The sequence below is a fragment of the Camponotus floridanus genome, unplaced genomic scaffold, assembly GCF_003227725.1.
Source record: "Camponotus floridanus strain SB8 unplaced genomic scaffold, Cflo_v7.5 scaffold56, whole genome shotgun sequence".
NCBI classification, from domain to species: domain Eukaryota; kingdom Metazoa; phylum Arthropoda; class Insecta; order Hymenoptera; family Formicidae; genus Camponotus; species Camponotus floridanus.
Genome location: NW_020229725.1, coordinates 819,701 through 835,330, shown reverse-complemented (window position 1 = coordinate 835,330; position 15,630 = coordinate 819,701). Strand labels below are relative to the sequence as shown.

General features: G+C 31.0%; 2 protein-coding genes across 3 annotated transcripts; one reads left to right on the top strand and one right to left on the bottom strand.

Annotated features, from left to right (window-relative positions):
• Positions 1-713: 713 nt before the first annotated feature.
• On the bottom strand, positions 714-3,289 carry LOC105251882 (40S ribosomal protein SA). Its single transcript, XM_011258974.3, has 6 exons — positions 3,206-3,289; positions 2,305-2,467; positions 2,009-2,220; positions 1,517-1,804; positions 1,090-1,317; positions 714-895 (listed from the first exon to the last, which is right to left on the bottom strand). The coding sequence occupies exons 2-6, from the start codon at positions 2,435-2,437 to the stop codon at positions 818-820; spliced, it is 939 nt and encodes a 312-aa protein (XP_011257276.1). The 5' UTR covers positions 2,438-2,467; positions 3,206-3,289; the 3' UTR covers positions 714-817.
• A 176-nt stretch (positions 3,290-3,465) lies between these two features.
• Positions 3,466-7,872, top strand: LOC105251883 (integrator complex subunit 13). Of its 2 annotated transcripts, XM_011258976.3 has the most exons (10): positions 3,466-3,559; positions 3,659-3,980; positions 4,054-4,128; positions 4,276-4,562; positions 4,644-4,734; positions 5,034-5,241; positions 5,307-5,686; positions 5,932-6,093; positions 6,409-6,740; positions 7,453-7,735. In XM_011258976.3, the coding sequence occupies exons 2-10, from the start codon at positions 3,765-3,767 to the stop codon at positions 7,733-7,735; spliced, it is 2,034 nt and encodes a 677-aa protein (XP_011257278.2). In that variant the 5' UTR covers positions 3,466-3,559; positions 3,659-3,764. The 2 variants fall into 2 exon arrangements, with proteins under 2 accessions (XP_011257278.2, XP_011257277.2); XM_011258975.3 differs by lacking the exon at positions 3,466-3,559 and having other exon boundaries at positions 3,765-3,980; positions 7,453-7,872.
• Positions 7,873-15,630: the final 7,758 nt, after the last annotated feature.

The following is a 15,630-nucleotide window of genomic DNA, read 5'->3' as shown; positions in this document are numbered from 1 at the left end:
AAAAATATTGTAAAATCAAATATACAAAATATATTGTTCAAAAGAAAAAGTTATCGTGTATACATTAATTTGGATATAATTTATAGATTTTCTCTCCTTGCTCGCTCTCTCTCTCTCTCTCTCTCTCTCTCGCTCTCGTAATTCTACTTTTTACAGAAAAACAATCTCGAAAAATTTATCTTAATTTTCATTGGTGCCAACAGGTCATCCCTTAATTATATGCTTATTTTGAATTGTTATAATGTTATAAACTTTCTCATAATGATCAAATCAGTTCATGTATTAATTTATGACGTAAAAAACTTCATTATTAAAAAATATGTTTCATATTTAGATATACTATCAAGATATTTGCAATTTATAATAGTTAAATTTTTTAACATTTGATATATAATTTCACATGTATATGTATAATTTTAAAAATATGTATAACTCAAAAAAATGATATACATATCTGTACAATGCATGTTTAAAATTTATAAGAAATATAATACGCACTCTTTTTTTGTAATTAACTTTTTATAATACTTTCTTAAATAAATTTTAATCTTAAAACATTTTTAAAAATATTTCATTTTTAAGTTCTAATAAAATAAAATTCTTTCAGTTATTTTAGAATGAAACGTAGACAATTGCAATGATCTTGTATTCATAAGAATTGCGAATGGAGAAATACAGGATGCAGGTTTAGGATTAAATATGGAAAAAAAGATATATATAATTATATATATATATATATATAATTTTGTTTCAATGAGTCCTGTTACAGACATTGTATAAAGTTCGCATTGTTCTCAAGATGTTAGCAAGCGCAAAATTACCATTTTTCGCTGGTCGCACCTCCCCAACTTTGAGTAGCGGGTGCTGCCACAGGTGTCGACCACTCCTCTGGAGGCTAAACAAGTAAACATCAATTGATAATCATTATTACGTCACACATTTATTATAAATATACATAAAACCTAATGAAATTATAGAATATATATATCAAGAGAAATGTCGATTTTATCACAAATTGCAAAAATGTTATAAGAGAGCATAACTCGAATAAATCAGAATAATAGCCGAAGAGGAATAGATATATCTTACCTGTGCAGCCCAATCGCCGCTTGGTTGGAATGGCTGTGCCGCACCAGCTGCCGCGGGAATAGCAGCAGCTGCTGGAGGTGCTACATCATCAGCCCAATTCTCGGTGGCCACGGTGGTCGACTCGACTTCGTTCACCCAGCCGGGTTCCGCAGCAGGGGCAGTCTCCACCGGACCCGTGAATTCTTTCACTGGCGCGATCTCTTTTGCAGCTTGTTCCTCCTTCTCCGCCTGGAAAAAAGATAATTTCGCACATTTGATTAGTAATCCGATAAATACAGCGAGAAATTTTTTTTTCTTTTTACTTTCTCTCAGAAAAGATTAAGCCACAAAAAACCAACAGAGACTTGCTTCTGGATCTTTTATTTTCTATCATCACTATAATAAATTTCAAAAATAAGAGAAGAAGCAGTAGCAAAATTGTACGAACCTCTTCGGGATCTCTATAGAAGAAGAGATCGACAACTACATCCCACTTGGTCTCGCGCGGGATAGATCCTCTCAATCGAAGCACTTCTCTAGCGAGCAACCACCACATCAGACCAACGGTATGCAAGCTCTTAGTATTACACGGGATCGCGATATCCACGAAACGCAGCGGCGAATCGGTGTTGCAAAAAGCGATAACAGGAATATTCACATAGCTGGCTTCAGTAATAGGTTGATGATCGGTAGACGGATCCGTAACAATCAGCAGACGCGGTTCACGGAAGGCAGCCTAAAAAAAAGTCGGATCATTGTACATTCGACTGACTTTTCTGTTTGAAATATCTGATGACATTGAAAGAAAATCAGAAAAGATTAAGCCAAAAAAAAGCCAACAAGTGTCGATTCTGGAAAAGTATGTTTCATCATTGTTGATTTACTTTTAACGCAATGTAAAATTAAATGAAATTTTCGCTCATCCGCTACATTTCTTCACCTGAATCTGATTGGTAAATGCACCAGGAGTGAACCGTCCAGCGATAGGGGTTGCACCGGTATGGGCTGCAAACTTCAGCACGGCTCTTTGGCCCGAATGACGACAACTGATGACGAAAACTTCACTAGGATGCTCGATGGCGACGATGGCACGAGCCGCAAGCAGCAGCTTCTCCCAGGTGTGGCGCAGATTGATAACATTTACACCAGCACCTATGTAAAAATATATAATTTAATAATTATAAGGTGTTTAAATTAATTTAATTTAGTAATGTTTGAAATACATGAATAACTCACCATCAACTCTCTTCTTATAGACGTACTGTTCCATCTGGAAGTTGACATTTTCAGCACCCAGGTGGGTACCAGCAGCCAACATCTTGGTAACATCGTCCTCTTTGAGGGCTAATACGTCTAAACCTCCTGACATTTTAACGTTGTGGTTGAATTACGAGTCAACCTGAAATAAAGATTTGTTTTTAATTTATAATAATATATCAATATATAAAGTAACTAAAAAAGTTTATGCAACTTCTTCTATTCATTCAAGCCATAAATTTTTGATATTTTATATATATTGACATACATTTTTAACATCAAACTATTTTTATTTTGAAAAAAAAAAAAAAATTATTGAAAAGTTTAAGTACAATTTTTATAAGTGAAATAACTCGACTCTCTTATATTCTAATCTAAAAAAAACCTATATAAAAGTCTATAATAATTTACAAAATAATTTCTATTAAAAAATAATTTTAAAACTCGTAATGTTATAATTTTATATGCGAAAAAAATAAAATTCAATATAAGTTAATACAATAAGATTATTATATCTGGAAAATGCGCCGAAGATGGCGTACATAACCTCAAAATCAAGCGATATATTATTATCCATTATATTTTAATTATAGAAATATTTATATAAAAATTGTTTGATAATTAATTGCTTTCTCTTGTTTGAAAACATATGCTTAAAATATGAACCATAGAATTACATGTAACATAATTTAAAATTATGAAACGTGCCACGTGCAGTCCAGCATACATTTTACAAACCGGTTGCTAAAAATAGTCATCCTAAACAAAATTTTATTTGAAATAAATTTTTAGAAATTCTCGTATTTATAACGAATCCATTTTGCCTAACTTTCTACCTGGAAAATGTAAAAAAATTAGATAAAAATGTACCAATCCTTACGTTATAGGATGCCACTAGGAGACCACAATTGGAAAGGAAGTTAGATACGCCATACGTTTACATTCGAACGACTGCATGATCAAAATAGCTGTACTTTTAAACGAGATGAATGAATATGAATAGAGAAACTATTAAAAAAAATTAGTTATAAAAATTTAATTTTAAACGAAATAATTTTTAGACGACAGAATATGAAAATAATACTTACGTTGGATTTCAGCGCCACGTTGTATGTAAATTGCGTGCGAGATTCAAAACGCGTATTTACGTTCGTAGTAGTTTACGAGTTATCATTGTACGGCGAGTATCGTATGCATTATGTACAATTTATATATTTTTCTAACATTTTTTTACGTAAGAAAGATAATTCTATCTAGAATATGTAAATAATCTGATGAAATATCGGATAAATTTAATAAGTTGGTTTTGTAAATATCGCAATTTTCGTATTAGATTTAACCTCAAAATGTTGAAAAGTGGACTGTCAGGAAGGAGAAGATCCGCTCTGTGAGAGAACGTAATTTATTGTGTACAGTTTGTAAGCGAGAAATGCGAGAAAATGTATCCCGCGAATCACAAAACTATATTCGTCCTGGATCACACTCCGTACTTTGGCATCTCCACCGAATGTCCATTAGAGTTTGACTTTCTGAAGAGTAGGGGACAGAATCTGATTCCGCTAGCACCGGTCTGTAAGTCCTTGTGGACCACCAGTGTTGAAGCCTCACTGGAGTACTGTCGTATTGTGTGGGACCTCTTTCCCACAGGCAAATTGGTATACTTTTTAATAATGAATCTGTTACAAAATATGTTACAATATATTATTATCATATGTCGCTTCTTTTTAGATTAGATTCGTGGTCACTGATCGTGCTGCTTATGTATTGAATTCATGGAGTCCTCTGCAACAGAATTTGAATCATGTAAGTTCTTACAAATTTATACATTTATTATTTTTATATTTATATATTTATTGAATAATAGTATTGTCTTTTATATATAATTACTAACATAAGTGTCTTTATTAATATATATATTTTTAATAATAAAAACACGTAACTTATTTACAGATAATGAATGGCACAGCTATTTTGGGAGTCCCACCAAAGACACCAGATCCTGGTGAAGATTATTCAGTGATACATGGTCTACGTGTGGCAATTGAAACTCTAAATGAGTGCTCTGAGATACAGCATGAAAAAAGAACTTCTCTGAATGAGAATACTACTAAGTTGGTAAACAGGGGTAGAGTAATATGTATCACAAGTGCACGTGACAACAGCAATATGAAGAGTTTAGAGAATATATTTCTGAATGAATTAGCACAGGAAAACAAGACTGCGCTAGCCTCAGATCAGTTAGTAATTTTTTTTTTTTTAATATTCCATTAAATCATTATACAACAATATTTTAAACAGTCATATTTTTGTTTATGCAGCTTGATACCCATTGATTATTGTCACCTGGTTATATTGAATATATATCCCAATAATATAGAGTCTCAAGTCACTAGTCAAGGCCCACGAGAGGTATGTTTTTAATAATTTATAAAATTTTTACATTTTTATTTTATATATATATATATATGTATATATATATATATATATATATATGTATATATATATATATATATATATATATATATATATATGTATATATATAACTTTTTAAAAAATATAAAAACTCATAAAAAACAAAAATACTTTTATGTATAATTTTAGTTTTAAACAATTTAAAATATTTCCTGTATTATCAGTTTGAATGCTATTTAATCTGTATTATTATACATAATGTGAAAAATAATGTCTAAATTAATTTTTTTTTATAGATATCACCTTTATTAACAGTAGAAGTGCATTCAATCAAGGCCTCAGCACTTCACTCCAAATTATCGCATTTGATTTTGTCTCATTATGATCTAGCCAGTACCACAGTGACAGGTATACCAATGAAAGAGGAGCAAAATGCCAGTTCTTCTGCTAATTATGATGTGGAGATATTTCATTCTTCTGCTGCACATACTGCAATTTTAAAAGGTATCTTAATCATTTTTCTTTAAAAGTAATCTTCAAATTCAGAAATAATGGAATTTTTCTTGTAGCAAATCCACAAGATTCAGCATTAATAAAAACCTTCAGACGTTTCGAAGAAGGATCGGAGTATGAAACAGTTACTCTGAAGTGGTGTACACCGCGTGGTTGCAGTGCATCGGAAATGCAATATTGTACGGCGATGCATCGTATCACGCCGGTTGATGTCAACAGTAGGCCGTCCTCTTGTTTGATCAACTTCTTATTAAACGGACGATCGGTGATGTTGGAGATGGCCAGAAAAACTGGCGGAAAGACCATTTCTCATCTGTTAGCAGCACATGGTGGAGAGATTTTTATTCATACTCTATCCACTGCTCGAAGTGTACTTGAGGATCCACCATCAATTAGCGAAGGCTGTGGCGGACGAGTTACGGATTACAGAATAACTGTAGGGTATTTTTATAATTATTAATTATTTTTAATTGTCTTTTATTAAAAATTTTGTATAAAGACATACATTATCAGTTAATTCAATGTTATATAAAATATTCTGTTTCAAGAATAATGTCAATTATTTTTGTTTTCAATAGAAAGAAACTAATAATTTTTCCTTTTTATAAATCACATGTAACATTTTTAATTTACAATAATAAGTATTATTAACTGGAAAATATTTTTGGGAATATTTTACAGGATTTTGGTTTCTTGATGCGAAATAACATACTAGTACCACTTAAACGTACTTCCAATTCTAATGATGATGGTACAATAGAAAAAATGAGATCAAGATTGGAACGTCATACTAAATATTGGCCCATGACTATTTCTAGTACTCTCATGTTTAACTTAAAACAGGTTTGTATAAAAAAAATTATGAATCATATTTTCAAGGAGAATTAGAGACAATTTTTATTTTCATATCTAATAAGTACTACCTAATAATATAATTATTAGATAATAAATTAATTATCAAAATTAACAGATTTTGATACATTCCAATGTAATCTTAAAATATCCTCCAATAATTTTTAATTTGTCTTTATAAATATAGAAAATTATTTTTAGAATGTTATGATATTAAAATATTTTGAAAATATAGATTTCGGATACTGAAAAATCTTAAGTTTTAAAAAACTTTTAATACTAAATATCCTTAAACTATTTGCATAGGTGATAGATCCGCTCGCAGAACTAATGGTGAAGGAGGAATTAACCACGGATGAAGTATTACAGTGCAAACAAGTAATCTTCAGTGTACTCGGATTGGAAGCAAAGCATGAAACGTTGCCGCTGCCGAATATTGGTGGAGGTCGTGGCGGCAAGGGAGGAGTACGTAGAGAAGAACATTATCGTTTATTATGGGATGAGATGGAAACATTTCTCAAGCATCACGCGAATAACTCGGCTGCGCATACCGAAGTGCTGACTTGTCTATTGGAAATCAGAAATAAAGATGACAAGGACAAAGTAGAGCTTGATCAAGCTCTACGCGAATTAGACAGGTAATTGAATAATTGAGAAAATTAAATAAGAGAAACGCGACTTATAAATTAATATTTTAAGATATAAATTTCTTTTTATCACAAAATGCTTTTTATTTTTATATTTTTTATATTCTTGACGTGTTTATTTTTCTATTCTTATTTAATGATTATTATAATATGAATATCAATTTTACTGCAATTATTTTATTATTATTTTATTTATTTTAAAAAGAAGAAATATTCTGTGATACTAAATTTCACATATGTAATACATCATAATCGATGTTATTCCCTTAATTTCTAATTATCATATTTATCATAAATAATTAACTTTTATTACATATTTTTATTTGTAATTATCATATTTATAAAATTAAATTTTATCTGTTTAAGAAAGATTAGTAATAATTTGAAAAAAAATATTAATTTATTACTATGATATTATTATATTAAAATTTGAAAATTTTGGTTTATTGTTCTTGAATAAATGAATGAATTGAATAATATATGAATAAATGAGAAGATATTTAGATATAAAATAGCAAAACAAATGACATTTGCAAAAAAAGTAGAAATTTAAAGGTCAAATATCTAGAGATTAGTTAGAAAAGGGTAATTGGAGAGTCTACAAGTATTTAAAAATACTTTGATAATCCTATAAGAAATCTAAAAATTTAAAGATTGACGAATCTCTAAAGATCTAAAAGTCTAAAGATTGATTTTTTCATAGTTTTGGTAAGGAAGATGGAACTGCTCGAGTTAGCGTAATTAGAGCGACGACAGATTCGCCGATGTCGCCGCCGGCGAACGTGTCAATGCCTCTAAACAAGCAATTACACAAAGCCAATGTTGGCTCGAAGAGTCTCCTGGATATTTGGCTACAGCGCAGTGCTCCAAAAGATAGAAAACCAGACTTTCATGGTAGAATCAACAGTGATGGTCTTAAAGCGAAATTATATCCAAATTTGAAAGATACGGGAAGAGAACCCAGAGAGACCATTCTAGAGGGGTAATGTAAAGGAAGATTTGGAGAGAAAGCAGAGTGCATCCTGCAAAGATGCTGTATATATAACGTAAATTTAACCAATGTATTAAATATATATTTTATGGAACAATATTATTCGTGATAAAATAAATTTGATAAGCTGGAATTATGAAGAAATATTATGATCACGTGTATGAAGAAATATTATGATCATGTTAGAATATTAAAAGCAATTATATATTTCTTACATTAAAAGCAAGTATATATATATAGTACATGGTTTTAATTTTGTTGGTTTATTATATATTATATGATAGAGAAAGAATTTTGAAATATATTTCTTTCTCTATCTTTAAATTTATAATTTTATGAGTTGATATAGAAATATTGGAAAGCAATTTTTTTTAGATATATAATAATTGTGATAAAAGATATAAATATTTCAAATTGATTCTATAAAATTATGTAGCCATTTAAAACTGACATTTTTGTAAATTAAACAATTAATCTCTTAAAATTTGTAAATTTTATAAAAACGAAGTGTTTATGCAAGTGAGAACGAAAGACTCTCTAGAAGTTCATAGAGCAGGATGTTAAAAAATCCTAAAAAGTTAGAATGGAGAAATGTACTTGAAATACAAAAAAAAATCTAAAAATCAAGAATTCTAAAATTTGCAGCCAAGGATTTTATCTATCACAAATGGAATCACAAATTGAAAATTCAGGAATTAAAATTCGTGCAAGAATTGACAGATAATCACAGTTAAAAATATATAACAAGAATTTTAAAAAAATAGGATTTATTACAAACTGGAACTCTGTGACTATAAGAATAGACTCAAATTACGAAAGAACATTGTAATACAATGTCTTATATGCGACATTATAATACAACGTCTATATGTAATAAGCTAAGAAAAATTCAAGAATGCAGCTGAGATGCGGGAAGTATAACGACGAGACAAAACTAGAATACAAGGATACAATTATCCGAAATTGCCATCGGGTAGCTCGACACATGTGAAGATTCATCTACCTACAAGAGTACGCGGGACAAGTAAAAGTGTATCAGTGGTACAACACGATTCCAGCTCCCACCTTTTCCTCCGCCGCTCTTCCGACCGCATCCCTCTACCTCTCCGACTGTTTTATAGTCGACACGTCTGCCGAGTGTCTGAGCCGTCTAAGCGATACATCGACCTCTGTCGAATCTATAGTTCACTTCGACATGCGGCTCCCACCGTTCTAATCGATGAATGTGGGAGAACATCAAAACGAGAGAGAAGCAAGGAGAAGAACTCGATCGCGTGTATTGCGTGTAACACAGCGTTCTCTTTCTCTCTCTCTCTCAATTTGAGAGAGGTAGACAATAAGAGGGAGAGACAAATATACATAGACGCATAGACGGAAGAAAGCCCGTAGTATAGGGTGACCATTGAGAAGGTATTGAAACTAAACTGACTAGTTGTAGATATATGGTTCTACTCGATGCAACCCTTGTCCGAGTAGGGGAAAGATATAACGATTTATTCGAGGATTTGCAAGTTTACAGAACAATAGAAGCATCTAAACTCAAGATTAAAGAACTTGAAGCAGAACAAGACATCAAAGGAATAAACATTGAGAAATAAAAAGGTGAAAGTTTTAAATGATAAGAAAAATCTTGGGTACTACGAATTGAAGATCCGAGATAACTTCTTTAAAGTTTAACTGCTCGACAAAGTCAATTGTCCTAGACTCTTTAAAGATCCATTTAAATTTATTCATAATTTGCTCCTCTAAAGGGAGAAGTATAAAATTAGAAGAAGAAAATTATGTGACAATCAAATCGATCTATTTCGAGCGAGGCCATTACTTATGCTGCACCTTATATAATGCAAACTGCTAAAAGAGAGACAGAGAGACGGGATGGTGGCAAGGGAGGCGAGAGGATTACGAGGAGGACGAGAAAGAGGAGGAGGAGGAGGAAGAGGACGAGGAAGAAGAGGAGGGTTGCGGAAGGGGACCAGTGAGTACAAGTGCATGACGTAACGGTTCATTCATCCCGAGACAGGCGATAGAGGATATCCCGGTCAATGGTATACTTATGCATGTAAACGCGCGCACACGTATGACGTACGTAAGTATGAGTATGCAGCATGCACATGTCCGTCGCGCTGTTCATTTCTTTTTTTTTCCCCGGACGTACGCACCACGTGCATGCGTGCGTGCGGAGATGTGAAGCAACACGTGATAGAATGTCCATTTGGGTTTTTTGTTTCTCCAACTTTTGTATTCTTCCCAATTTAGGGAGTTTATTGTATTTCTTAATTTTGCAATTCAGCAAATACGTTCTTCTATCATCAAATCTCTCCACATGTTTCAGTTAAATGTCTTATGCTTGTCGCGATGAATTTATATCTAATTCAATTACATTATATATTGCTATATTATGAAGTATAATTAAATGTTATATATAATAAGTAATGTTATATATATTTTTACTTTTTAAATATTTTGTATATGTATATAATTTCGATATCTTATTCAAAACAAGTTGGGGTCGGTTTCAATGATTTCAGCAAAATTTGAATTTTATCATAAAAATGTTAATATTTTTTACAAGGAATACGGTTGAATACGCAAAATTGCAAATTTAATTGGCAATAATTTTTATTGACATATATGTAAATTGCAAATTTAATTGGCAATAATTTTTATTGACATATATGTAACAACTATTAATTATCGTGAGTATCACAATTATTCTTCATTATATGTGCAATTTCAAACTTCGCTATTAAATACAAAAGGTTTTAGAGATATATTAACTTACTGAGAGTTTCTCAAATAATATTTTTAAACATTTTCGTATATTTATATAGAATAGTTAGCATATCTTTACAAGATCATTTATATGTTTTATACATCTTTAACATGAAACATATCTTGTTTTTTTCTTTATTTATATTACAAAATAGCATTTTGTAATATACGCTTTTTATTAATTATAACAAACGCTTTTTATTAATTATATGTCAAAGAAATGTACAAACATTAAAAAATATAATACAAATAATTGTAATAATAACAATAATAATCTTTCATGATTACATTAGTATTATATTAGTATTTCATGTGTAATGACATTAGTACATATTATATGAGAAACTTTCTTCCTCTCTCTCTAACAGATTTTATTGAAAAAAATATAAGTCTCGAGATATCCATATTTTTATCTAGAACAAATATAGTGATTATAATCGCTGTATAATTAATAACATTAGAGAGATGATAGTATTGATTACATATAATCTATCTTGTCACTGATATAAGACAAAAATATTTGACAGACACAAATATATTGCTAAAATTGCGGTGGAAATCTGAAATTCTAGTTTTAACTCCTCGCCCGAATCAATGATCGTTGTTATATAATCGAACATTCATATATTATGCAAAGTGAGGAGGGGGGAGCTACACGAAGTATATATACAACGAATCAATATCAATGAAGTGCGATGATATGCGCTTCTATACGGATAATTATTTATAGCGTCGTCAATATTTTATGTCGTAAATGTTACATGTGGTACATAACGGCGGCGATATTGAATATGTTAAATAGATGTATTAATTGTGTTGCTCTGATAGCAGAGCTACTGTATCACGCCACGACGAGATACGGGAGTGTGCAGCGTTTATATAATTGAAACTCGCGAGTATAGCTGGTACATATCGATCGCGGCCTCCGAGGGTCACTGAACGAAACGAGGGAACGAACCGGGTACAGCGCGAGCAGAGCGGCGTCCTTTTGCGCCAATAAATAATTATAGACGGGAATTTTAAAGACGAGAGTCTCAATGAATGTCGATTATGACAACAAGATGAATTTATCAATTAAACAATTTCGATTGAATTAAATTTATAAAATGCACAAAAAATTTTTCGCATACTATCGCTGATCTAGATATACTTTGTATGCATAACTATTTTTTCTATTTTTATGAATTCACTTATTTTTTATTCATTCAATTATACTATCTATCTATCTATCGATATCTATATTCGACAGAAATGATAAATTGTAAATTCAGAGTTAATTAAGTGAGATTATTACGCAGATTAACGTAAATTGTTTGAGCTAAAAATTAATTAGCTTTGAAAAGTGACGCTAAGTTATTTAATATTTTATATTGTAATATATATTAATTTTTATACTTATTAATTTAACTTATTTTGTATTAATTATTTATTATCATACTTTTTATTTTCTAGTCTTAGCTGTTATGTATATTTATTTGCTACATTTCAAAATATTAAGATTTTTATAATTTTCATATACATATATCTTTCAGATATAAGATTAATTAATTATTTAAATGCAAATTAAAATATCAATAATAGCTTACCCTTTAAACATGCCTTTTATATGTAATTTTATTTTATTTTATTTTAAAAAGGCACAAAATGTTGTTATATTAATAATTTAATATACTTCTTAAAATATTGATTTTTATTTTATATATAAAATTTATCTGTTTTATACATGAAGCTGCTGAATAGATAATATATTTCTCAAAATATTAATTCTTATTTGTTTCAGATTCAAAAATATGTTTAAATGTAAAGTTATTTTTCGATTATATATATATATATATATATATATATATATATATATAATTTGCAATTTTAGTTCGAACTTTTGTATCCGATATACACTCGACGACGGAAGTAGAAGCTCAGGCTTGAATTTTTCAGGGTATTCCATAGAGTCCCATTGAAGACTTGGCGGCAGCATGGAACCCGTTTCCCCTTCGTAGGGCTGCCGCCCTTCAAGGCTTACGGTCGGACTGGCTCTTTGTCGTCCCTTTGAGCGACGTCCCTGCAGGATGTACGAAGCACTAAAGCGAAGCACAGGGACGTATTGTATGGAGAAATATACAATATGTACCTAAGGTTTTTTCAAACGCCAGGAGAACTGCATTAAAGTACAAAATTAACAATACGAAAAAAAAAGTCATTAAGAAGACATGCTGTAATAAATATACACAAATTTCATGCCAATATAAAAGCAATATATTTGTATGATAAAGAATATAAGGTAACAAAAAAAATAATTTAAAATATTTAATTCAATAAAAATGTAGAATTTTATATATCTATAAAAAGTGAAAATATTACATATACGTACCAAGCAATCAAAGATAATTTTTTATCAAAAGAGGTAAAATTCAAGAAAATTCAGAGAATTATAATTAATATGTAAAAAGAAAAATCTTGCGCGTGGAAATAAAAATAAAATGCAAATTTCCTTTGGTCTACGTTACTAAAAGTTTTGATTAATATTTCCTTGAAACTTTTTAAAAATTCAAACTTTATAATTAATTTATTAAATTAAGTTTTAAACCAATAGAAATCTAATAAAATCAAAATTTAAAGTTAAACAAAGTTTTGTTAATCACTTTATTTTTCGAAAACATATTTTTCTATTTTTTAATAATCAATTCAGAAAATGCTTTACATTTTTCTGATAGAAAAATGGATTTAGGAAAAGTTAAAAATGATCTAAATGATAATTTAAATATATATATAGATGCGCAAAAATGTTTCGAGATTTTTTTCTTCTCTCTTTTTTGACATGAAAGACCTCTCTTTTTTGACAACTTTTCTATTTCTTTATAACATCTTTATACAACTTTCAGATTTGTAACATCTTTTGAACTTTACAAACTTTGTAAAATATGACTTCAAATATACTGCGATCAGGAACTATAGAAGAAATGTTAAAAAAAAAACTCCTGATTTTCTACATAGAATCGCCGGAATCGAATATCTTGAAAAATAGGGCCATAAAACGTCCGTTACTGCACCGTAGGGCAGCTGCTTTGTAGCAGGACGATTTTCAAAGGGCGACTTCTAATGAGCTTTCGCCCGGTCGAGGGTCCGGGAATACCGCTGGGAGATTATGTTCCGTGCTCCATCCCTTTTCCGTCCTTAGTCCCCAGCTCTTCTATCTCTGCTCCGTTTTCACCTTCAGGGATTTTCCGAGCATGGCATATCGCCAGGTAAGAGAGTATCCGCTCGACGTCGGAACGATTAGATTTCTACTTTGCACCGGGTGTTTCGAAATTTCTCAAATATCAAATACAGCTTCAAAATTATTACGAATTTATTACGTAGCACTAATTTTTAAAACATCGTTTTATAGAATTTGACAACATTTTCAACATTGATATATGTATATATGAAATTCTGTACATGGTTTAAAATGTGACGAATTTTCACATTTCTCGAGTAAAATATCAATTCACAAAAAATCTAAATTTTTTCCGGAAATGTATACAAATAAATATGAATAATTTCAAGTTGAACCTATTTATATACCGATTTATAAACCGATATAGATTTCTGATTTTTTTATATTTAAATATATGTAATACATTTTAATATCATATATATAAATTATCATATCTGACAATTTATATATAAATTATATAAATAATTTATATACAATAATTGTCATGTATAAATTATATATAAATTATTATATCCCTGGGAGTTTGGCAAAATTCTTGGCATTATGATCACACATTCTACATCTTATGAAACTTTGTTTTCTCTATTTCTACGATATAAATATGTGTTTTCTTTTCTCCTAAATAAATGCCACCTAATTTAGAGTATCATCATAAATCTATCTCGGTCAATCGACCGATTTGTACAAGTTCTATTTCATTCATCTGATTTCTGATTTTTTTCACAGATTTTAAACTTAAACGATACAGAGATATGATGAAAGACGCCGATGAATATAGAGGCAGTATCATATGGTCAACACCATGATAACGCTATCACCGTGCGAATCACGTGTTCGCATCGTCGCCGAGTATTACGTCATCGCGTCTTCACCGACGGTTGTCCACACAATCGCACTTCTCTTGCGACCTTGTGTTTTGTATATATCATCCTCTCCCTGCTCGCCCTCCTTGTTCTCTCATTCTCTTTCTCTCTCTCTTGGTTCCCCCTTTCCGCACCTTGCGAGAATATCCCTCGCCTGACCCCCTTTGCCCCCTCGCGCCGCACTGGTGTCACGTGTGGTGCGGATAGGAGAAAGGGAGCGAGAGGGGGAGTAGGAGGATGATGATGGCGAGGGGAAACAGAGGCCGAGGAAAAGAGGGGGACGAAGGGTGGTTTAAACGGGTGAACACGTCGCAACTAAGGTCGCGGCGGACATTACTAGGTCACTGGAGTGACCGCGATGCATTGCACCCGCTCTCTCGGCCCCCTCCTCCCCCTACCCGCACTCTGTCTCTCTCCTGGCCTGGTTCTCCCGGTGTCCTTTCTTCGATGGTGCTGTACCTTCGTTTAGAATCTGTGACTGAGGTCAGAAGGAGCGGATTGAACGTATATAGATAAGGAAATGTGAGAGAAATTTCTCTCTCTGTTTTTTGTCTTTTCTGCATAGGATGTTTATATTGTGATATCACGTGATTTTTATCAAAAGTTAATTCGCCTCGAATTTTATATCTGTGAGCGTATCTTTTTTTTGTCCAAGATTCTCCGTATTGCTTAAGATAGGTCAGTATAGAAGTTTATATAAGGCGCTCCGTTTTTATCGCGTTATCGTTTAATGATAGATTTTTTGACCAATTCGCAGTCCTATATATATATAAATTTAATAAAAGATTCTCTAAGTATTTTCTTAGCTCTACTCTTAAACAAGATCAATTGCAATTAAACTACTATTTTCAATACATTATATATCTTTATATAATAATTAAATTAGAAATTATAATTTTATTAAAAAATTTTCATAATTTGATCTTTTTTCTATTCATATTTTTGAGTTTTGATTTGTAAAAAATTCTTTTCTACAATTCATAATTCCTATTAATACTTCTCCAAGGAAAAAAGTAAGTGCAAACATGTGAGAGTCTCTCA

What these genes read in the sequence shown, in the direction of transcription:
- LOC105251882 (XM_011258974.3), bottom strand. Translation starts at nt 2,437, where the DNA reads ATGTCAGGAGGTTTAGACGTATTAGCCCTCAAAGAGGACGATGTTACC. An exon ending in CTATAAGAAGAGAGTTGATG is followed by an intron (nt 2,221 to 2,304) that starts GTGAGTTATTCA and finishes ATTTTTACATAG; the next exon opens with GTGCTGGTGTAAATGTTATC. An exon ending in TCTATAGAGATCCCGAAGAG is followed by an intron (nt 1,318 to 1,516) that starts GTTCGTACAATT and finishes TCTTTTTTCCAG; the next exon opens with GCGGAGAAGGAGGAACAAGC.
- LOC105251883 (XM_011258975.3), top strand. Translation starts at nt 3,765, where the DNA reads ATGTATCCCGCGAATCACAAAACTATATTCGTCCTGGATCACACTCCG. An exon ending in CTAGTCAAGGCCCACGAGAG is followed by an intron (nt 4,735 to 5,033) that starts GTATGTTTTTAA and finishes TTTTTTTTATAG; the next exon opens with ATATCACCTTTATTAACAGT. An exon ending in TTACGGATTACAGAATAACT is followed by an intron (nt 5,687 to 5,931) that starts GTAGGGTATTTT and finishes AATATTTTACAG; the next exon opens with GATTTTGGTTTCTTGATGCG.